The sequence below is a fragment of the Odontesthes bonariensis genome, chromosome 12 (assembly GCF_027942865.1).
Source record: "Odontesthes bonariensis isolate fOdoBon6 chromosome 12, fOdoBon6.hap1, whole genome shotgun sequence".
Lineage (NCBI taxonomy): Eukaryota > Metazoa > Chordata > Actinopteri > Atheriniformes > Atherinopsidae > Odontesthes > Odontesthes bonariensis.
The window spans coordinates 33,011,905-33,036,163 of NC_134517.1; the positions used below are offsets into that span (position 1 = coordinate 33,011,905).

A 24,259-nucleotide genomic window follows, 5' to 3' on the forward strand; every position below is an offset into this window, starting at 1 on the left:
CATGCAGGCAACACGTTACAGAAAGTCATCACATGTTGTGTCTAAGGGTATAAACAAACAACCTACATGGTTGTACAGTCACTGTGCACGTCCATCGTCTGGGCTGGGCAATGTCACAGATAGCTGCCCTCATGCTGGAAAAGCTCACAAACTGAAGCAAGAGCTAAAAAGAACTCTACAAATGGAGTTGTAGATTGCAATTCCTTAGGTGAGGATACAACAGCCTTTTCAGTATGAAAAGGTCCCTGCAGTCCAGGAGCACCCCCATGGGAACTGAGCAAAATCAGTAACAGGTGAAGAACTATTTATGCAGCATGCACTGGCCAACTAATAGTGGTTTAAAAACAGATAGAACATTGTTGAATAAGGCATGCAAAGGAGCAAGAAGGAAGGTGGGTGAGACAGGAGGATAATTAGCTTGCATCACAGAAGAATCATTTCAATAAAACACACAGACATACTGCATAAACACTTTCCAGACTCACAAATTTAAGGCTGTTGGAGACTTTCCACACACTGACGTCATTTGACCTAATTCCTACAGATCAATGCTCTGTGCGAATATATAGGCCAATACACATACTATACTGCATCAATGTCTTGCAGAAAAGTCGAGTCAACTGAATAAATATGAATCCAATCAATTTGAGCAAAATCAAGTGGAAGTGGCTTCTCTCACTGGGAAAGTAGCGGTCTCTTTCTGACTGTTAAATCCAGTGAATTAGACAGTCCGGTGGTGTGATTGGAATGGTGAAAGGTGTCATTTCAAGAGAAAGCAGCCGATAGCAGAACGCCAAGCCAGCATGCGTGGTATTTCTACTTGGTTATAATTTCAGTGGTATTTTAAAATCCACTAACCTCGGTGTTGCAGGTCTCTGTGTAAAGTGTAATAGCAACTAAAAAATGACCACATCTTGTTGGAAAATTCAACTTTATTTCGGAGGATTGTCTGCTTCACTTACATGCTGCGTGGGTAGTCGGCTCATTGGACCTCCCTCCCTCCCTCCTCCGCCTGCAAACTAAGCCATGCCCAGATAAAGCTCTCCCAGCCCATAGAGGTAACCTGCACTTTGGGGCCGCAGGCTGGAGGGAAGCGGACTGAATGAGGTTGGAGAGCGGCATTAAATACATTTGCAGTCTGGAACCGACTTGTTTCTGGTGATTCAATTAGGAACAGAAGTCGCACAAGGAGCACCTGTGACCGCGTGCTGCAGCACCCGAGCAACTTGGTTTTTAGCAATATGTCCGGTCACGGTACCATAGCCAGGGTGCTGGTCGCTCTGTGCATCGGGACTGCGGTGAACTGCATGCCCAAAGGGACGCAGCGAGATCGGCGTCAGGCACAGCAGCATCACGTCCCCTCAGTCTCTCAAGGTAAGCTGCAATCTTTCTCAGTTTTTCCTTTTTCAACAAACAGGGACCATTCATCATTTTTTGACATAGAAATATATAAAGGGGGGACACTAATTATATATTTTCATGTGCTGCCTAACTCTTGTGTGTCACATCACACACTTGCTGAATTGAAAAGCAATTGGATACCTACTCTGTTTAAGCATTTGATGTCATCAACCTAATGATGACATTAAAAACTAATTGGCCTAATCAGTCTCTGAGTGACTAGATTAACCTTTAACCCCAGCTGTCTGCTTGGTCCATGTGAAAACTGTAATGATCCAAGTTCACAAAGAGGGAGGGGAGGCTCTTGGCATTCGTTTGAAGGTTGATAAAAGGGGAAAAAAAGAAGTTCATGGCAGGGGAAGTCAGGAGATATGCACAAAGAACGTGCCCGGTGGGGGAGGAAGAGAGTAAAAGTGGATAACTATTATTCTCCACCCTGTGCAAATGATTTATCACTCTCTATAAGAGCCCTTTGATGTCATGTTAAGCCTGCCAGCGTCAGTTTTACAGATATGCGTCGAGTCTTATTATCATTGGACAGAATGTTTATTCTAATCTAGGTTTTGCTTATTTTGATATAGAGATTTAAAAAAAAAAAAAAGTGGTTGTGTTTGTTGTTTTAACCAGCAATGATGGAGTATGTGTGTAGCTGTGACCATTTTCCAGCAAATGCTTTGGTCTATCCAGTGTGGCTACCCAAGACCCCCCCCCCCCCAAAAAAAGACCCCAAAACAAAAAAACAAAAAAAATCACCCATACCCACCCCACCTTCTGCTGCCTATACCATTAGCTGTGCTTTGTTCTCTCTTTGGTCAGACGGTTGTACAGAGAATGGCCACTTCTATAATGTCAATGAGCAGTGGGAGCGTCCATTTTTGGCCGGCACTCTCATCTGTACCTGCCATGGAGTTGCTGGGATTAAGTGCAAAAGCAAACCTGAAGGTTAGTTTGTGTGTAACAACTTTATATTTCTTCTATTCCCACAAGATACGTCTTTTGCACCAGAACACAATGTTTTGTTTCCCCTACAAAACCAACAAGTCTTTAACAGAGTTTTCTTGGTGCAGCGGAGGAAAAGTGCTACGACAAACTCAACCAGAAGTACTACACTGTGGGAGAAACCTTTGAGAGGCCCATGGACGGCATGATCTGGGACTGTACCTGTATTGGATCTGGAAAGGGCAAGATCAGTTGCACCATCGCAAGTATGTGCATATTGTTTCAAGGTTTTTGTATGTAGCTCGATACGAGCCTCCTCCGTTTGGGACTTGCCCTCGCAGTTACTGTTCTAACCTCAGACCCCACATCCTGGCTCCAGTTTTTCTATCCTGGCCTACCAGACTGATTGCAATAAACTTGTTAATCTCTAAATTCTCCCCTGTTGATTAACAACTGGTGCCATGCAGCTGTTTGCAGTTAGCTGCATGGTTAGATAATGGCAAACACTGTCTCGGTTTTTTTCATTTCCTTTGTTTTTTTTTCACGATGTGTACTCCTAACACGCAAGAACAAAAATAATCTTTTTTTTCTTTCTTCCTTCTATCTATCCAGATCGCTGTCACGACAGTGGGGCTTCATATAAGATAGGAGACACCTGGAGGAGACCTCATGAAACAGGAGGCCACATGTTGGAGTGTGTCTGTCTGGGTAACAGCAAGGGAGAGTGGACCTGTAAACCTGTCGGTGAGTCATTCAGACAGCTGACTAACAGATGACTGTATTTACCTGGTCGGAAAAACCCTCTGAATTGCTTGTTAGGTTGCCGCAAACGTTTGTGACTGGATTCTCATTATGTATCAATCATTTTTATATTTTGCCTTCAATGCTTAACATTATTTTAGAGTTTTATGAGTGTTAACACATGGGCATCGATGACTGGAAAAGAGGTGAAGTTGTTCATGTGTCTGTGTGTTGCAGCTGAACGTTGCTATGACAGTTCTGCGGGGACATCTCATAATGTTGGGGAGACGTGGGAGAAGCCATATCAGGGATGGATGGTAGTGGACTGCACCTGTCTTGGAGAGGGAGGTGGACTCATCACATGCACCTCCAGAAGTAAGGCACAATTTTATCTTTAGCTTTTGAATTTAAAAAAACTCCCCAATATGTTTTATTTCCCCTGGCAGTGATTCCATGTGGCTAAGCTTCATCTGTGATGCTGAGAGCTTAGAGTTTGAAAGGCCAGCTTTGAAAACTGAAATCATGTGATTTGGGTGGGATAAACTCCTTCTCACTCGTCTGTCAGACGTTTGTATTAAAGACTTTACTTTTTGTATATTGATAATGTCTGAAACCTGTTGGGGTTAACTGAGCAACAGAGATAAGCGGAAAATCTAATCATTTGCGGCTAAAATCCTACTAATTTGTAATCGCATGGTTATGCACGTGAGCTTAATCATGACCTTCACGCACATGCTTTCTGCTGCCAGGCCCAACAGCAAAGGGTAGCTTGTGATTGTTGGAGGTTTTTTGCTTGGTGTGCAGGAAACGTTTACCAGCTGTGTCGCCAGTTCAAACCATTGCAAGCCTCCTTAATTATTCTGTCTAATGCAATAAATCAGGATGGACGTCATTGTTCTTATTGTTATTGTATCTTGTTGTTGCATGCAAGAATCAGGATGGCCTTTGAGGCTTTTTTTAAAAAAAACATTTTTTTTTTTTATTGGAGGTAATTTGATAAATTAATCCATATGCTCTAGTTGAAAGTGAAGTTGTAAGTCACAAACATGGAAACATCTGTTGTTTGAGAGGATTAATTTAATTTATGTTTATTCTTCTCTCTCACTTTTTTTTTTTCTTCCTCCTAGATCGCTGTAATGACCAAGAGACTCTTACCTCACACCGTATTGGAGATACGTGGACCAAGACAGATGCCAACGGCCACCAGCTTCAGTGTCTGTGCACAGGCAATGGTCGTGGGGAATGGAAGTGTGAACGACATGTCTCACTTCACACCACCAGCCTGGGTGAGAAATGATAATATCCCTGTCCCTTGCCTCACCTCTGACTATGTGTGACGAGAAGAATGTATACCAGAGACAGATGTTGAGAGGAGGGAGAGATAAGAAGTGCCAAGTGTCCAAGTGATGATGTGAGAGAAGTTTTCTTGTAACTTATGATCATGACCTCATGAGATGGAAAGACGGTTATGGCATGTGGGATCAAGTGATGTTGAGGGGGATATCCACATGGGAACACTGGTGAGAAAAATGTGCAGTGATTATGGGGTGTGACACAGCAGAAACATGTTCTTGTTGTGACTTAAAGCCAGTAAAAAAAAAAAATAAATCTGTACAGCATTTGTTGGAAGTTAAACTTTTTTTTTTTGTCAGCATTGAACTGTACTGCAGTGGTGTTTATTTAAAGAGCTCCTATATGGCTAATTTAGATGTACATCATTTTGTATTCTACTACAGTAAGTTGACATGCCTAAACGTTTAAAATAACACATAATAGTTTTTGATAATGTACATTGCTGCAGTACCATTTGTCACTTTCTTTCTGAAAATCACTGTTTTAGATTCTGTCTCTTTAAGCAACCCCCCCGTCCGCTCTGATTGGTTGAAAATGGTGAAGTGAGAGGTAGCCGCTTTTTTAAAATTCTGTCATATTTTATTTTGAGGCATACCAAACCAGCCACAATACAGGACTTAAATTAATGTTAATACTTATGATTTTGAAACGTAACAGGATGAAAGCCTTGACTGCCAACAACATGTTGCAGGAGCGGTAAACTGTGTACACCATTTAGTTTAAACTTTGCTGACCTTTCGCATATACAAAGCTATATGGATATGGTAAATCCCCAAAAGCAGCATATTGGACCCTCAGAGATTATTATTTTGTTTTATTTAAAGGGAGTTTACTGCTAATATAAGTTTTCCACTCCCATAATCTCTGTCTGTGGCAACTTTTCTGGTGAGCAAATATTTTTCTGCTGTACTTTTGATTATTGGTTTGTGGCATCTGATTTACGTTATGCATTACACCATAGGCACTGGCTCTCGTGTGGTCACCAACCTTGAGACTGCACTCCAGACGCCTACGACTGTAGTTCAGCTTCCAAAAGAGGGAACCTGTAGGACCGATGCAGGACTGACATACTTTGTTGGACAGCGCTGGATGAAGAACCAGGGATCTAAGCAGATGATCTGTACCTGCCTTGGCAATGGAGTGAGCTGTGACCCATGGGGTGAGAGCTGTTACTTTTTCTTTGCAAATTTAGAGCTTTTAGAAACTAGTTCAGCGCACAGCTACCCTCAAAAACAGCCATCATTTTGTAAACTTAAATGTACCTGAAGCTGTATGTAATTGGGGTAAATGATCAATACACACATAATTTTAAGCGAAACAACTGTTTAATTATTCTTATTTATCAATGTGATTTAAAATATCCTCATCCAGATGGACCAGCTCCAGTTTACGGCGGTAACTCTGGAGGCAAGCCCTGTGTGTTCCCTTTTGTCTACAAGAAGAAGACCTACCACTCTTGCACCTCTGATGGACGCAGTGACGGACAGCTGTGGTGTTCCACCTCCTCTGACTTTGAGACGGACCAGAAATATTCTTTCTGTACAGAGAAGAATGGTGAGCAGATGGGTTGGTATTGCTTAAGGTGGGAATGTCTAAGAGTTTTTGAAATGTGGTGCTCGGAAACAGATCAAATGCAAGCTTGATTTCAGAAAAATAGTAGAAACCCCACACTGCTGCGGCTGATTTATAATGCAAGCTTATCTGCAGTGTGAATATATCTTTCAGAGCAGGTCTTTCAAGTGACCACCTTTTTTAAATACTGAAATCAGGACTGGTATTACCAGGCATTTTCATTCTGCAGCTGAAGGTCTCCAATCAGTTTTAAGGGAAATTTCAAGCAAGCTTTTTAAAATGTTGCTTCATCAGGCTAGTTTTCATCACTCAGTTTTTTAGCGACTGAACTCGGCTGCATAATGTCAGTAGATGGCTGTAATAAATAGTCACTAAAATTTGTCACCTGGGCCTTATGTGGGGAAATTTGGAAGTCTAATATTTTCCGTTGGATACATTGTAGTTATTCTGTCAGGTCAGAAGTGAAGGACTTGTTTATTCTCAGTTCATTGCTCATAACATGGAAACATGACTTGCAAAGCTAACATTAGCCCAAACAGCTAAGGTGCGCATCTGTGCCACACATATGTGAACTTCAGTTTTAGAAGATTCTCCCGTAGACTTCTATGCACGCTGTCTGAGACATCGGTGGCAGTACATTAACAATCTGCTGCTCGACTCACATTTTCTTAATTTGCTGAGACTTTTTCCAAAGTGCAAACAAGTCTTATCCACAGTATATCAAGGAGATGACACGCCTATGGTAATTATTACACTGTGCCTTGAAAAAAAAATAAAACGAATCAAAGGATGCGTTGGAGTTTTAGATAATAAATCACAGTGATGACTTTTTTTATGATTTCCTTTTTTCTTCAACAGTGCTTGTGGTGACACGAGGTGGTAATTCTAATGGTGCTCTGTGTCAGTTCCCCTACCTCTACAATGGGCGAAACTATACTGACTGCACTGCAGATGGACGTAGGGATGGCATGAAGTGGTGTGGCACCACAACAAACTATGATGTGGAACAACGTTTTGGGTTCTGTCCTATGGCTGGTAAGTGTGAGATGGAAAGAGAAGATGGTGGAGCTTTAGGTTGTGTTTTGTGTATGTGTGGTATTTAGAGAAACTGTGGATAAACTCAACAGTTATACTTGTCATTATAGTGACATAAGCTGTGATGGTGACATCATTTTCGACCACAGGAATATTTTCCAGAAGTTCTTTAATTTTTTTTTTGGAGGGTCCTTCCTTCAACACCCCCACCTACCACTTCCACCGCAGGTGCCATGCGGGGGTGATATCACTTTTGAAATAACCAGGAACCTTTGAGATGGGGGTCACACCAGTGAACCTCTCTGATTGGTCAAGAATTCCCAGTGTTATATTTCTGCCTTTCTGTTGTGGTCATCTCACATTTGAGTTCCACCAAAGCTCGTAACATATTTTACCTTAACCACGGGAATAATTGGTACTGTTGGCAAATACTGCATACAAACTGAACATGAAAACTTCAGTCAGCTAGGGAGACACAGTGAGTGCTGGGAAATGAGGTTTTTGAGCTAGCTTGAATTAATAAAGAGATGCAGCAGCAGCCATCATAAAAATACCATCCATACATTCATTTTCTATACACGCTTAATCCAATTTAGGGTGGCGGGGGGGGCTGGAGCCTATCCCAGCTGTCATTGAGCGAGAGGCATGATGCACCCTGGACAGGTTGCCAGTCCAGACAAACAAGACATAACCATGCACGCTCACACTCACTCCCCGGGACAATTTAGAGTCACCAATTAACCTAAAATGCCCGTTTTTGGACAGTTGGGAGGAAGCTGGAGTGTGAAAATATCAATGAATGAAAATAATAAAACATGCATTTCTTATTGCTGAAAGATTAATCAAAACTCCTATAACCCATAGAAATGGTTGACATTAACAGATACAGCCGAAGCACTCTTCCTTATTTGACTGTGCTGTGTAGGCAGGCCTGCCTAATGTTGCCATCTCACAGTCGCTCCACACCTTAACTGATTAATTTGCCTAATCTACCATGTTCCTTATGCAGACCTCAATGGAAATGAATACAAAAATAAAACAAAGGCTAAAATAACCCTTTGGCTCCTTGAAATATGCCCTTGGACATTTAAATTCTATATGCTTCAAAATGCACTTTAGCATACCAAACACTGCTAATTGCAGCATCTCGCACATTCTTGTGTGAAATGTATCTCCACCCCAGGCCGGATCATCTTATCAGAGAGATGTCAAAAAGGAGTCAGAGCTGATGGCTCACACAAAGTCTTATTTACATTTTGAACACCTTTTATTCACAACACAGCCAAATTCACATTGAAGTTACCAGTGCATTGTAAGAATGTGTTGATGTCTGGCTTCAGCCAAAAGAGGCTTAAGCCTGTTGAAGTAGGAGTCATACAATCCGAAGCTTCACGTAAACTGTTTACAGATCAGACGCATGTTGATTTTTAGGGAGCTTACTAGGCCTACACCACAATCATTATATCAGCTGTTTATAGGAAGGTGAATTGTAGAAGGGGACTAAGCCTTTTAACCCAAACTCAGCTGAGTGTTCAGAACAAGCAAGTTTTTTTATGGCAGTGAATGTCTTCAGTGGTGGATCAGAGGAATCACTTTATGTATAAATCTTGTTTAACGTTACTCTGAATCAAACTGCTTCTGAGACATCAAGACACTCTGAGCTGACACATTCACATCAAGATGTGCTTCAGAAGATGGACCAAAAATATTCCACAAGATTCCTTTTATATGCTAACTTCACCCTGGGACCACCATTTGGCTGACACCTTGTTGTCGAAACTATCATGGCAGGTTTTAACAACTGTCAACCATTGTCAGAGCTGTTTGTGTGTGGTAAACGCAGTTCAGTGATAAAAGTTGCAGGCGGTCTGTATACTGACATTAATTACTTCACAGGCATTCTCAAAACAAACACAGTTTTTGAGATGTTAATGGTGACGTTTAAACAGGTCTGGAGCCCCTGCTTTCTCTTCCGTCTGTGGTAATCTCCTTCAAAGGTTCTAGATGGGCTAATCTGTTGTCTGTCATCATCCCCTGGGATGGTCGAGCAGCGGCCTCCAGGTGTTACCCGACATTCAGGGTTCAGTTACATTATGCAAGCTGCATCATTTGCATTATTGGATCAAGTGTCCTGATCTAATCACTAACAAAAACAGAGGTTCCTAATTCCTCCAAACCATTCTTTGGTTCTGCAGCTCAAGTTTCAGTTGATAATTGATCTTTTTTTGCATGGAAGGAATTATTATATCCAGTGACACTTTAAATTGCCACATTACGAGTAATTTGACTGATTCATGTCATGTGTGAATATATTTGGCTTTAAAGACAATGAAACAAGTAGTGAAAACAGTTGGAGAAAGTATGTTGTTTGAAAAAAAGACTATCCAGAGGGATTCTTTATGGGTGGGTTCTTTAAAACCGGCTGAGTTGCATTCCGATTAAGTTGATACTGTTGACAACCTTTTGTTTAGTTTATTTGTTTATTTCATTCATCAAAAGTTAAAACAAAACAACAACAAAAAATAAACTGATGCAAATGCTGAATGAAAGGTGGCAGAAATAAGCAAACTTATGTTGTCTACCCTGTTTTCAATAATCATTTTACAGATTAAATTATGATAAGTGTCCAAGCAAAAAAGAAATGGAAAAAGAACAACAGCAATAACCAAACAATAGCATAAAATAAGTTTAGGTGATGGCTGGTGACCATCCATCTTCTCAACATCAAACAAATACACACACATATCTGCATACACCTATGAACCCATACAAACGTATATACTTTCACACATACATGTACACACAGTCACGTGCACATGAATGTGAATACATACACCTATTCATTCAGTGTCCCATTTGTTTAACCAGCTCATATTTCTGTATCATAAAAGTTTTGACGGTTTTGAAAAGATTAGAGGTGTAAAGACGTAAAGAGATAATATGTTTAGATTATAAAAAAACAGCAAAGTACCCTCCAGCTATGGGCAGCTGAGAAAAAAAGGGTTGAAGGCACGTCACTCAAAACAACTGAACACAAGCCAGAAGAGAAATCATCTATGATGTTACACAATTTTATCTAATGCACACAATGATGTATTGTTCATGTAAAACAAAAATGAACAACAACAACAGATTTTCTTTTTCTTTTTTGTTGCTTTGATGAAAAGGTATATCATGACATGGGTTTTAAGTTTCCCTTTAGCCATTTATCCAGTTATTCATGGGTCTAATTTTGGTTCAGCCTGGACATGGCTGCTTGGCTTAACTTGACATTGGCACTTGACTGTCTCATATCATCTCCAGCCCCTGTGTTTCTGCCCCAGCGACAACCTTAATAAGCAGCCACTAAACCAAGTCTGAGGGATTTTTATTTTCTAAGAGTCAGGAGATCTGGCACAGATTGTACCAGGCAAATAAAAGTCTTGTCTGGACTCCAAAGACTATATTTATTTGTATTTATCTTTTATTTAGACAAGAAGGTCCCACTGAAATACAAGATCTCTTACAAGAAGAGGGGCTCGTCCAGATGGAAGCGCAAGTTTGCCCGGATCCTTATATCATCTCTTTCTTTTCTTTCACCTGCTGTGAAGCAATGAAACGGTTTTCAGGCATCTTACCTGTGACTGATCAGTCTCAACAATAAATGCCTCGTTTTACGTTCAGGACTCATTGTAAGTTTTGCTCCTTTACCCCTTCCTTTTATAAAGGTCAACACTCGGAATAGGTTAAAACCTGCACTGAAATAAAGCCAGTGTGCCAATGACATTCTTTCCATCGCACATATGCACACCCCTATTAACACAAGTCTCTGCTCATCCCACCCACGTTTGCTGGCTTTCTATCTCTCACACTCTTTTAATTAACCAAGGACATATGGCGAACACACACACGCAGTCGAGGCGAGACAGCTGTTTCTAACTTTTATCAAATTTTCTTTCCTTTGGACACAGGTGTTTTATTATGGTGGTATCCTCAACAGCCTTCTGTGATGATTATAGGGTAAAGTCGGTGATCTCTCAGGGGAATCGTTCACTAAATATGTACAATTTTAGTTGTGCGTTGATGCATTGTGTTCAAGTCTGTTACAGTTCCACCTTTAAAAATAAGTATTGCTTTCCAAAAGACATGAGGAGTGAAATTAATCTCCACTTTGTTTGTGATGAGTCAAATTCCTGAAATAATAAATCTGTTATTTTCTGTGTGTTCAAGCTCATGAAGAAGTGTGCACTGCAACTGAAGGGGTGATGTACCGTGTAGGCGACCAGTGGGATAAATGGCATGATGTTCTCGGTCACATGATGCGGTGTACCTGTGTTGGTAATGGACGAGGAGAATGGAGCTGTGTCGCTTACTCCCAACTCAACGGTACGTGTGTGTACGCGTGTGAGACAGACTAAATTGGATACACACAGGTAGATCGAGAGTGGCAGTGTGTACGGCATAATAATCAGCCACTAGTATAAGGAGTCCATGAGTGAGGAGGTGAAGGGTCATGTTTGATGTAATCACTCACCCACAAAAAAGGTCAAACTTGAGCCTGAACACCTGCACTTTATATGGCTGCAGCTGTAGCTGAAAGACACGCGTACAAAAACTCAGTGTTCAAAATCAAAGATATTCAAAAGAAGAAAAAAAAAGAAGAAAGTTTTACCATGTTGGTGCATGTTTCACTGTATCTCTGCATGTCTGTTGCAGACCAGTGTACCGTGGATGGTCAGACCTACGACGTTAACCAGACCTTCACTAAACACCATGATGAGGGATATGTGATGAACTGCACTTGCCTTGGATTGGGGCGCGGTCGCTGGAGGTGTGATCCAATTGGTGGGTTTATTACTTCACAGATTCACATTGTACAGGCTGCAGTTTGTTAGATTTAGTTAATTTACTACTTTGACTTGTCCTTTTGTATGAAGGGTTAAAGAAAAGACACGCAGAGGCTAATTTAACTGATATTTCTGCATGCTTCTGCTGAAAACCACATCTGTGCCACACTTTTTGAATCTCACTAGTGCTTTTTTTTTTTTAAATTTCTTTAAATTTTTTTTTTTTTTTTATATATAATTCTGCTCTCAGACCAGTGCCAGGAGCCAGAGACGAGAGCTTATTATCAGATCGGGGAGTCTTGGGAGAAACTCATCCATGGAATCAAGTTCAAGTGCTATTGCCATGGCAATGGAGTTGGAGAGCTCAGCTGTGACCCGCAGCAGTCATACCCTGGTAAGATTTAGGTTTTTCAAATTGAGTTCTATAATGATGATGTAAGACGGATCAGAAGTTTTACTATACCATACCAAAATGTTTTGGCATATAAGGCCATAGTGAGTCGTTGCAACGCAGTCATCAAGACTATCCTCGACACGTAAGTATTTTTGTCTGGATTGTGTTCTTTTATTACCCACCTGGTTACCTTTTGCACCTTCGACCTTTTCAGAATTTTTTTACATCACGAACTGTGTTCCAGCTCTGAAAAATGTTTGTTTAAGTCACCTCAAAAATGAGGCCCTTGACTTTGATGTGAAATTGTGGGGGGGGGGGCGTTACGTTTTCATTTCCTCTTTTACAAGCACACACCCCTACTTTGAGCCTTTGTTCCTGCCAGCATGTGTCTCATCCCCTGTGATGTTGCCACAGCTGCACTAAACACGGCATTCCCTTAACTTTGTGTTATACCCTGACACGGAAGTATTTTCTTAAAAAGCTCGTTGAACAATTTCAATTTAGTTTAGATATGGATTTTTAGAAATTTCATCTGTTAAATCTCCTGTTTCAGAGTTGAAGTTTGTAGCAGAACAAAGGGTTTATGGTTGACTGCCCATTGCTATATATCCGTAATGGTTAAGTTGCCTTCTTCAAAAAGTACATTAAAGAGGCATTGCATCACACCAAGAATATCTTACCGTTTACTTTTAGTTTATTCTTTTCTCCTCCTGTGACTTTTCTTGGCTTTTTTGTGTTATATTCAGTAGTTATCTTTAAATACAACAGTGTAAGTCATGGCATGTTGTTCCTGTTGCCTTCCATTCTCTCTAAATCTGAGCACGCATGGATGATGGGCTTCTGTGGAATGGATTTGGTGTCTTGAGTAGGAAAACGGCATGAATAAATAAATATGACAGTAAATTTCCAAGTGAGGCTGTAAAATAATGCAAGTGGAAAACGACTTCAGGTTCATCAGGTCTTGTGTAAAGGAACATTTGAACTGTTTCTTGTTTTGTGAAGCAGGTTGACGGGAGATGCGAAATGTAGGGCACCGCTGTGCCGTAAGTGGCCATAATAGCAACCATCTGTGAACTTGCACTGTGTGTATGTGTGTGCTTAGGCATACAAAATACAGCATATAATGATTTAAGGGCAGCAAGACATCCAGACTTGAACTCACTTGGCTCTCTCAGGAAAACACCATAAAAGGTAAAAATGGAAAACCCGAGTTAAGGATCATTTTCACAAGCCTCAAATTGAGCACATACACTGATAAGATCTTCTTCTTCCAAAAAATGCTGCTCTCTTTTCTGCTATCAGTGTTTATCTCTTGTAGCCTGTGGTGTAATTTAATCTTTTGGGGCATTCTCATTCTCATTTAGATTATTACCTCCCTTTACTGTTCTCCTTATCAGAACCTTAGTGTGCATCTGTCTGAGTGTCAAGAATAGATGTTATGTCTATGTGTGCAAAGTAAGGGTGGATGTGTGCATGCATGTGTGAAATGTGTGCAAGCAGCGCAGGGAGAATGTGTGTGCATATCCACTTCGAGTGTGCATCTGTTCTTTAACCACTCCCATCTATGATTCTACATATCCCTTCCCCTCGCCAGTGGCCTGTGGGTCTGTAATATGCGGTAATTGGTCCCAGACTGTTTTTGAGGTTTGCGTATCTGCTCGCAACTTCTGGTTAACCGAGCCACTTGCTCAGAAACTTTGATTACAGGTCTGCTATTTGGAAAAGTGGTTAGAAAACCTCGATTCTTTATAGACGCTACCAGTTTCTATCAGCTTAGTATATGTCAGGAGTCTGCTCACCACATGACTTCTGTTTACACTGAAGACAACTTGATACCCTTCTTTTTTTTTAAATTTTAAAACCATTACAGATCTTGCCATTTTTTTTTGCTACTATTCATAACATGTTTCATGTCTTGTAGCAGCTAAACTGTTCAGTAGTCGGCTTGTGTGTTAATTGCAGTATTTAGAGGATTTGTACCCTACAAGCTTGCTGCCATTTTTTGTATTGTAGACCACAAATCTATCAAGAGTGCTGTCGTTCAGAGTAATGACCAACAGCACTCACGACTGGGAGGTTTCCCAAGAAGTCCACCTTGCTTTGACTGGATAGTGCAGCTGTTAAATGTTGTTTTGTGCCATTGCTGGTGAATTGTGAATTTATTGGATGGAACGTTTGTTGGATGGAAAGTTGTTCATCCAGCGCAATACCTTTTATACCTGGCTGTTTATCCAAATGTATTTATTGCTTTGGGCAACGCAAATATTTCGATGAGATTGCTGGGCTACCTTAACAGTAGGACATGTAGTACTGTGCAAAGGTCTTTAGCCACCCCTGATTTATTTTTACATAGTCAGGTTGACAAGAAATCAGAGCAGCAATTATTGAAATAAGTGAATGGGAATGCATTTTATGATGCAGAATAAGAGTTTATACATTTGCAGCGAGCTTGAAAGTCAATAGTCTTCAGAAATAGTTCCCCAGGCCCTTTGAAGGACATTCCAAAGCTCTTCTTTGGATGCTGCCTTTTGTTCTGTTTTCTGTCAAGATGATCCCACACTACTTCAATAATGTTGAGGTCCGGGCTCTGGGGAGGATTCATCCCTCCATAAGACCTGTTGCCACTGATTTTCAGTCCACTTCTTGTAGTATTTGGTATACATCAGCCTTTTCTTTTTTTTTTTTAAGTACTTTTTTGGGTCGATGCGGGAGTCGAACCAGGGCCCGCTGCATCGAGGACTAAGCCTCTGTACATGGGGCGGCTGCTTAACCCACTACGCCACCGACCGCCCCTATACATCCGCCTTTTCTGCCTGTTTTCTTTCCTTAAGAATGGCTTCGTCACAGCTACCCTTCCAAAAATGAAACACAGCAACTAGCTTGATAAAGAGAACTGAACTGTCCTGATAATAAATTCCTTAGTTTCATAAAGTCTGCTGTCCATATTTGAGGTATTCACTGCAGAAATGTTTCATAAAAAAAAAGAAGAAAAAAGAGAGAATTGAGCATTTTATACAAGTGTTATCTTTGATTGTCAACTATACTTTCACTTTTCATCTGCACTTCCAAGGGGACAGGAAAGATTTGAAAACATGGTAAAGAACAAGGAGAGTAAAAGTTTTTCTCCCCGTCCTGTGATGGAAATCTCTGCTGGAATCTCACAGGGACCTGCTAGTTTTTTTTCTTTTCTTTTTTCCACTCTGTTTTCTGTTCAGGAAAAAAAAACAGCTGCACACTGACTCTCACTGTTAGGCTGGAATATCTACCGCAACAGGGTCTTTATCTGTCTTAGACTGTATGACTGTGAATCTGTTGATATTGTAATAAATGTTATGTTTATAAACTGAAAGGTTTGATTTAATTTAACATACATTAGATAATATATCTGGATTTAATCAATATCCATCCTAATATCACAGCATTGATATAGCTTTACTGTAGAAAGTGTATTCTGGAGCAGCTATGCTTACGCCTGTCGGTCTCTTCCTTTTACAGGTGGTCATCGTCCTGTACAGGTGATCATAGCAGAGGCTGGAACCCAGCCCAACACTCATCCTCTTCAGTGGAACACCCCATCGTCTGCACACATCACCCAATATATCCTTAAATGGAGAGTGGTGGGTTTTTTTAAATTAAATAAATCTGGCACCAATCCAGTGATTTAAATATTCCCATTAACATATCAAACATTCAGCTGTTAACTTTTAAAACATCTCATCACAGAAAGACTCACGGACCCCGTGGAGGGAAGTGATTATTCCGGGCCATCTTAACTCCTACACCATCTCAAGTCTGAAACCAGGCATCACATATGAGGGTCAGCTGATCAGCGTGTTGCGCTTTGGACGCAGAGAGATCACACGATTTGACTTCACCACTACTTATGGGTCATGTGAGTTCCCGTAATAAATGTCCAATTTATTTGTCTGCTGTGTTTGTGTTGTGTTGCTTATTGTCAGACAATATTCTTTCTCTGTGTCCCTCTGTAGTGGCCACTGCACAAGGCGAGACCACCATGCTTCCACCTGTGGTTGACATCTCAGAATCAGTGACCGAAATCACCTCCAACAGCTTTGTCATCTCTTGGGTTTCTGCCTCTGACACGGTTTCCGGTTTCAGGGTTGAGTACGAGCTCACTGAGCAGGGACAGGCTGCCAGACAACCCGTTATTGTCGGTATGTGCAGATACTCTTTAACAGTTTTGCTTTGTTCTGGAGTAGCGCCAAACGTATTGTTGATTGTAATGATTTGTTGCTATACACGTATGTATCTTGTCAGACCTGCCACGTACAGCTACCTCAGTGAACATTAACGAGCTTCTGCCTGGGAGAAAGTACACTGTTAGCGTCTATGAGGTTACAGATGGAGAAGACGACAACCTCATTCTCACTACTTCACAAACAACTGGTGTGTAGATACACGTGACTCTCTTTCACCCTCATCTTTTACCTGGTGTTTTTTTTGCCTCATTCTCTGAGGCACAAAAGTTGCTGCAACTACACTTAAATGTGGGCTTTTTTATAGTAAAGTGCAAGCAACCTATTGGACATGTGCCAGGTCCATAGAGGAAGTGATAAAGTAAAGAAGCAATGGCTGTAATTTTCTCTTCTCTGCATTCTTTCACATTTATTTGTTCTGCAGCACCTGATGCTCCCAAGGAGCATGAAGTGAAGGAGGTGGGAGAAACCTCCATTATAGTTAGCTGGGAAAAACCACTGGCTCCCATCACTGGTAAGGGACATCACATCAGTCTTGTTGGTCACAGCCAAAGTCTTTGCACCCCTCACCTGTCCGCGCACAATCAACCCTATGTTGTCTCTCCTTGCAGGCTACCGTGTGGTCTACACGCCATCCGTAGAAGGTGAAAGCACAGAGCTGACTCTCCCAGACTCTGCAACATACGTGACTCTGAGTGACCTTCTGCCTGGGAAGTTGTACAACATCAGTATCTATGCAGTGGAGGACAGCCTGGAGAGTGAACCAATCTTTGTTCAGGTCAACACCGCTGGAGATCCACTCCCAGGTAAAGCACCAATGTTATGCACAAGGTTATATAATCTCAATGGTTACTGGTAAGGTTTTTTTTTTCTCAGTGATTGCAAGTGACATGCGCAAATAATCTAGCTAAATCTTTTGACCAGTTGAAAGCATTCTTTGGGGAATATTCCCTACATATTCATGTCATCTCCCCCTCATTGAAGTTAATTTTCATATTTATGTAATCTGCAACACCAACTCAAGCCCTAGCATACCTGCAAAGATGCGATACTGGCTTATACTTAGCAGAGCAGTTGTGTTGACCTGTGTTTCTCAAAGGTGATGAAACTCATTTACTCAGTGCCACCTTCTGAATGAGAACTTACAAGGAAATGCTCAGATAAATGTGACATTATTTTTAACGTTCAGGAACCCTCTTTAAGCTATATGCAATTCGTCTCGTGAATTATTTAGTCATTCATTTTCCACTAGCTTCCACTTCTTAATGCTAAAAGTCAAAAGAGTTGGACTGTGAAGTCATTGAGTTCAAAGCTGTTCTGTTCCTATTCTGCTCGACTGGAGTTATGTAAAACTCCTGACTCTGCCAAGTCGAACATTCAGTGAAGCCAATTGTGCAGATGTTGGAGAGCTTTGTGAATGCTTATTTGTACAGTTTGTGTGATGAACTAAAGTGGCCTATTTGAGAGTGTTGTCATCTTTGGACACACTAGCAAACCCTCCTCTGCTGTACATTGTCTCGTAATGCTAATAAACTCTTTTTTTCTTTTCTTTTTTTTAAAACCGTCATGAGAGTCAGCGGGAAATTACAGGCTCGGCACAGAAAAATAAATGTTGCATCCTCAGCCAAGCATTTTGCTGTCTTTGCCTTACTTTGATCTTTGTGTCTGCACAAGCTCAAACTGACAAAATGTTAGTCAGCCCAGACATCCCGCTTTAATTACCTTAACCTTTTCTTTTAATTCTTATTTCTGTTTATCTTTCTCATGTCCTTCAGAAGTCCGATGTAGCTCTGCTTTCTGTCTTTGCTCCCTTTCAGGCTCTTCTTTTCTGCTGTCCACCCCATCATGGGGTATAACGTTTGGCATCCTTTTTGTCTAAATGATCAAATGTTGTATGTCAATGTATGTATGAACCAATGTGTGTTTTGATTGATGATGATATAACATCCTATCTGTAAAATTACTTCTAAAAGATGACTAAAAACACAGCTATTAGCTGGTTTTCCTCACTTTTACCTTGTTTTTCAGATTTGTTGAGTATGAGCTAATGAATTCATCATTTTGACTGTTAAAGGTGGTTAGTTATTAAGTTTATTTTCAACAAATTAGATTTTCTTAACAAAGCCATCTCACATTTTCTCTGGTTGTTCCACCACTTTCTCTGCATTCACCAGCTTTATTTCCCACATATGTACATAAGACTTATTCCAACTATTCCAGATTCAGACAGAGAAGAGCTGTCATTCCTATTTGAGGTTAAAGTTACTTAGTGGGTTGTTTCTTAAACTATAGAAAGGAGGAAGACATTAATGGGTTCTATCGAGTATGTTTGCTGTTGAAGAGGTCAGAATGAATGGGATGGCATGTTTGGACATATCTGCCACTCGGCACATCAATGTGCTTTGCTTTCAGATTCATCAAATTAAAGCAAAGTTTGCTATGGCTCTACTGTGTTCGTTTTCAATTCATGTGATCAAATGATATAAAGTTCTTTCATTGTTCATGGAATTTTACAGAATGGCCATGAGAAATTTTTCTTCTTTTCCACAGATGAAGTGGCTTCCCCCACTGACCTGCAGTTCTTCGAAGTGTCTGATAAGAAAATAGTTCTGACCTGGTCCCGCCCAACTGGTGCCGTCTCAGGTTACCGGGTCATCGTGGTCCCCATTGAGGAGTCTGGTTCTCCTCAGAGGGAAATGACTCTGCCTATCAGTCAGAACTCCTACACTGAAGTGACGCAGCTGCTGCCGGGCACACTGTACCGCTTCAGTGTCTATGCCATTCACAACGGAGAGGAAAGTTTACCGCTCATTGGGGAGCAAACTACTAGTGAGTATGAGAAATGTTGTCAGAAAGACGACTCTGATTTGGTTGGCAGAAGTAATAATCACAGGGATTCATCTCTAACATCTTTACAGTCTAAAGTAGTACTCGGTTCATTTACAGTAGATATGAATGGAGACTTTTAAAGACTCACATGACCCCAAACATTCACACAATTAAAAAGCTGTTGTGTGGAGTATTAATGCAATCCAGAAACATTTCCAGGCTTTAAAATAGTATGCTTTCAATAATGGTGCTGTGATTGCTGTCATACAGTATGCATTAAGAAGCATTCAGTGTCTGTTTTGGCCACAACTTGCTGTTGCTGCATAATGGCCTCATATCTCCGGGTTACAGTAGTTCAATTTTCAGGGTTTGTGGCAAGAAGCTTGTTGCATGCAGGCGGGACACCTTTCAAAAGTTCTAATGGATTTAGGCTTTTATCCTTTACGACTTGCTTTTGAGATCAATCTTCCGTGTGGTCTGTACCATCTGTTGTACGACTCTTTGTTCTTTTTGTTGATGATAGTTTGTTATGTCTTTGGCTGCAGCATGGTTTTTATAGCTGTGCAGGATGAATTTGAGACTGATAAGATGGCTACTATTGTATGTTTGATGAGAATGCAAACATCCAAAGTGCCTCATCTTTTTCAGGGCACCGCTTGCATATCAGAAATGCCTGTGATGTAAAACAACGTGACTTGCACATTAGCTAAGACTGTTTTTGAATTTGAACTGTCGATATGTTCCTGTAAATGTTAATATTTCCCTCATTTCAAAGCAAACTGCTGTACATCTGACAATGTTTTCCGACTCCTTTCTTTTTAGAGCCAGATGCCCCCACAGACATCCATTTCACCAACGTCACTGATGTGAGCGCAGTGATGCTGTGGTTTCCACCACGTGCCAAAATCACCGGCTATCGTCTCTTCCTCACCGTCGAGGGCTCAAACCCCATACAGCTGCGCCTGCCCGGCCGCCTGACTCAGTACACCCTCCTCAACCTGAAGCCTGATACGGAGTACACCGTCACACTGCACTCAGAGCAGGACAATACACTGAGTGCGGGAGAGAGTTCCGTGTTTACCACCAGTAAGTGTCGGGTGCATTAATTACAGCCTATAAAGCACTGTGGTCAGTTTGGGTATACCTAACAGGAGCTGGATTTGTCTGAATTATTTTTAAGCTCTTTTAAAAAGGAAAAAGAAAAATTACAATCTGTCTGCTGAGATCAGACATTACAAGAACATATTGCAATTTTAATACTTTGTGAGGAGTGTGAAAGAATGGTAATGTGGCCTTGTGTGTATGCAAACATGCATAACCTGCATGTCAACACGAGGGGATATGTTTGTATATTTTATTTCCATGCTGCCCAGTTAACCAGAACTCATAACACATCTTTACTCTGCTGTTTCCAGGCACACAAATGGGTAATGCTCCTCAGTTCAACACTGATGTGACTGACACCTCCATAATAATCTCTTGGAATCCAGTTCCCCGCGTTAGCTACAAGGTATGCTCACTGCTTATGCATAACACACAGCTGTAAATGTTGAGAGGCAAAACTTGCCCATTAGTCTGCTTTTTATATCTCAATTCTACCTATTTATGAGTCTGATCATGTCATTCATATTTCTTAAAAGCAGCTACAGCCTTCTGTGATTGTTCTTACATGCAAGCACATTTTAGTTTTCCTTGGTTCAGTGCAAGCATCTTTACAGTTGTTCAATGTGGAAACTCAAGACCTCAGAGATGCATCTTATTGGTCAGAACATGGCAAGACCAAAGATGACACAGTTCCGTTGGCTTCATTTTCTTGGGAAAACACTGACCTCTGACCTCCGTTCCTTCTGTTTGACTCTGTGTCCATTTATCTTTCAGCTGACAGTACGGCCCAGTCTGGGTGGGGAAGCCCCCCGAGATGTGACCTCTGACTCTGGAAGTATTTACGTTTCCGGTCTGTCTCCGGGAGTAGAGTACACCTACAGTGTCCAGTCAATTGTTAATGGCCAAGAGGAAGGAACCCCAATCACCCACCGTGTTGTCACGCGTAAGTAAACAATCCTTTTTAAACGCTTGACTATTTATTGTCACCTTTTTTTTTTTTTTTCCCTTACATTGGCTACCTTTTTCCCCCCTCTTCTTTTCCACGTTTTATTTTTTACTCTTCTTGTTTTTCCTCCTTGGAACCTCTTTTTATCTTCAGCTCTGTCTCCTCCCACTGATCTGAACTTGGAGTCCAACCCTGGAACTGGCGAGCTCACAGTCCAATGGAATGGAGCCAGTACACCAGGTACACAGTCGTATATCAATATCAATCATAGAAGACGAAAGACTTTTCAAACAAAGATTATCAGTCTACCAGCTGTATGCACCGCTCTTACCCGACTTTCTCTGAATCTCTACCCTTTAAAGACATCACAGGCTACAGAGTAACTTGCACTCCCACCAATGGGCAACAAGGAAACAGTGTGGAGGAATTTGTGGATGCTGGACAGAATTCCTGCACCCTGGAAAACCTTAGTCCAGGCGTGGAGTATAATGTCAGTGTTGTCTCTATCAAAGACCATATGGAGAGCACTCCTGTATCAACTGTAATTACACCAGGTGAGTTCAAGAAGTTGCCAAAAGGGGTGGATGTGTTTTTGAGCCAGATGAGGAAGTCTGGAAGCCAGCTGGAAATATTTCTGTGCATAAATACTGTATTTAGTCCTTGTAGAGATACTCTTGATATGGGTTTGAAATAACTTTTGTGTGTTGTTTGTTTGGACAGATAAGAACAGGCTGTCTTTTGCATTGGCAACAGTTATTACAATAACTCTATGTTGAAAGTTTTTTTTTTTTTTTTTTTTCAACATTTAACGTCGTGCTAGCTCTTTTGGTCAAAACTAGCTGCTTAGTGACTTTGCAATACTAATGCCTCGTGACTTTTAATGAAACCATTTCATTCAGTAACCTAACTGAATGGTAATATACGAGAGAAACTCTTCCATCACTGTTGAAAGTGACGAGCTGCTGGAAGTGGACAGTTTTTATTCCTCTGCCTAACCACTGACTCTTGCTGCTTTCTCTTTCTTTTTGTCCAAACCTTTTGCTTTCCGTTGGCCTTTTGCCTCTTGTTTGTTTGTTTGTTTGTTTGTTTGTTTGTTTGTGTCTGTTTTCTCCTCTTTCCTCTCCCCTCCCAAATCCTCTTTCCACCAATCCAGAAGTCCCACAGCTGACTGACCTCAGCTTTGAGGGTGTGAGCGACACCACCATCAGTCTCCGCTGGTCCCCGCTCAACACCACAGTCATCACTGGCTACAAGATCACGGTGGTTGCAGCTGGCGAGAGCATCCCCATCTTTGAAGATATGGTCATACCAAGCACCGGTCATTACACGGTCTACGGACTGGAACCTGGCATCGACTATGACATCAGCGTGATCACCGTGACGGAGAACGGCGAGAGCGAAGCCATCACTGTCACCCAACAGACCTGTAAGAGTTCATGCCTAAATGAGAAAAACATTTTCACTCAGCACTTTATGAATAAGAATAATGGAAGTTTATGGTGTGATTTGAGTTGCTGATGAGGAAATCACAAATGACTGTGTGTGTCAAGATTATATAATGTAATCTGGTTCTTATTAACCCTCTGACACGGCTCTTCAAACACAAAAACCTTTTAAGTCGCTGATGTAATTGCTTTGCATGCTGTGTTGTCAGTTTAATAAGCCCCTGTGTCTCTGTGTACGCGTGGACCATCTGGTTTTAGTTGAGAGGTTTTGTCATACTGAGGCTTATTTTGCCCCCCAGTGCAAACACTGCCTGTTCTTTAACTTTTAAGATGTTGTAAAATTTCAGCCTCACACATAAAACACCGACTCTTCACAGAGTCTCTTATAAATTATTCTCTTGCCTCATCACTCTTTCACAAAATTATTACAGCTTACCAACCAGCTCTTCAGATATGTAAATATGTTGTAGATCTGATTTTTCCTTTTGGAAACACACTGAACCAGGCTGCTCTCTTCTCTGAAAAGCTGTGCCAGCACCCACTGGTTTGGGCTTTGGCGAGGTTGGGCCGGACAGCATTGAAGTCACCTGGGTCTCTCCTCGAGTCCCAAACACTGCTGACATTAACAGCTTCTACATCAGGTACAAGAATAACATAACCTTGGATCTGGGGGAACATTTTATTAATTTTCTCATTCAGCTGTCATCTTATTATTATTAATTTTTTAGATTTTAGCATCCTCACATGTTGCTTTTATCTTTATCATAAAGGTATCACCCTATTGATGATGAGGATGAAATTACAGAGACCAGTGTGGGAGGCGGGTCTAACCGAGTGGTGCTAAGGAGTAAGTTGCTGCAGGCGCATAAAATGCACAGCTCACACACACACACACACACACACACACACACACACACACACACACACACACACAGATGGCTACATTTATGTTTGAATTCTCTTTCCTGCCCTCAGATTTGCTGCCTAACACGGAGTATCTGGTGAGCGTGGTGTGTGTGTATGAGCAGAGGGAGAGCTCGCCACTTGTTGGAACCAAGAAAACGGGTAATTTGACAAATCATTTACAGAGTCAGTGTAAGTAATCTATTTTTTTTTCTTTTTCCTTTATTTCTGACCTTTATCCATCCTTCTCTGTCCTCAGCTCTGGATTCACCAGTTGGCCTCCGTTTCTCTGAAATCTTTACCAACTCCTTCACCGTCCACTGGCTCGCTCCCCAGAGCAAAATCACTGGTTACCGCATCCGTTACCAGATGGCAAGTGGTGGGAGGGCCAAGGATGAGAGGCTGCCCCCATCCAGGACCCACTTCACTCTGACAGGACTCAATCCAGACACAGAGTACTCGGTCAACATCTACGCCGTAAGCGGGATCCAAGAGAGCCTGCCGCTCAGCGGGAAACAGAAAACAAGTATGGATGCAGGATTTGTTACCGTTAT

General features: G+C 41.3%; 1 protein-coding gene across 1 annotated transcript in view; it reads left to right on the plus strand.

Annotated features, from left to right (window-relative positions):
* Positions 1–1,061: 1,061 nt before the first annotated feature.
* fn1a (fibronectin 1a) overlaps positions 1,062–24,259 on the plus strand; it is a 32,505-nt gene continuing 9,307 nt past the window's right edge. The window contains exons 1-29 of the mRNA XM_075480180.1: positions 1,062–1,374; positions 2,218–2,343; positions 2,469–2,606; positions 2,953–3,084; positions 3,319–3,456; positions 4,209–4,367; positions 5,396–5,593; positions 5,806–5,988; positions 6,865–7,041; positions 11,251–11,406; positions 11,737–11,865; positions 12,118–12,261; positions 15,757–15,878; positions 15,985–16,153; positions 16,251–16,436; positions 16,540–16,668; positions 16,903–16,992; positions 17,090–17,284; positions 19,029–19,307; positions 20,130–20,393; positions 20,723–20,817; positions 21,186–21,354; positions 21,511–21,597; positions 21,720–21,911; positions 22,511–22,783; positions 23,329–23,443; positions 23,573–23,649; positions 23,778–23,867; positions 23,965–24,231. Coding sequence (XP_075336295.1) covers positions 1,242–1,374; positions 2,218–2,343; positions 2,469–2,606; positions 2,953–3,084; positions 3,319–3,456; positions 4,209–4,367; positions 5,396–5,593; positions 5,806–5,988; positions 6,865–7,041; positions 11,251–11,406; positions 11,737–11,865; positions 12,118–12,261; positions 15,757–15,878; positions 15,985–16,153; positions 16,251–16,436; positions 16,540–16,668; positions 16,903–16,992; positions 17,090–17,284; positions 19,029–19,307; positions 20,130–20,393; positions 20,723–20,817; positions 21,186–21,354; positions 21,511–21,597; positions 21,720–21,911; positions 22,511–22,783; positions 23,329–23,443; positions 23,573–23,649; positions 23,778–23,867; positions 23,965–24,231 — 4,612 coding nt within the window. The 5' untranslated portion in view covers positions 1,062–1,241. The remainder of the gene's footprint in view (positions 1,375–2,217; positions 2,344–2,468; positions 2,607–2,952; positions 3,085–3,318; positions 3,457–4,208; positions 4,368–5,395; positions 5,594–5,805; positions 5,989–6,864; positions 7,042–11,250; positions 11,407–11,736; positions 11,866–12,117; positions 12,262–15,756; positions 15,879–15,984; positions 16,154–16,250; positions 16,437–16,539; positions 16,669–16,902; positions 16,993–17,089; positions 17,285–19,028; positions 19,308–20,129; positions 20,394–20,722; positions 20,818–21,185; positions 21,355–21,510; positions 21,598–21,719; positions 21,912–22,510; positions 22,784–23,328; positions 23,444–23,572; positions 23,650–23,777; positions 23,868–23,964; positions 24,232–24,259) is intronic.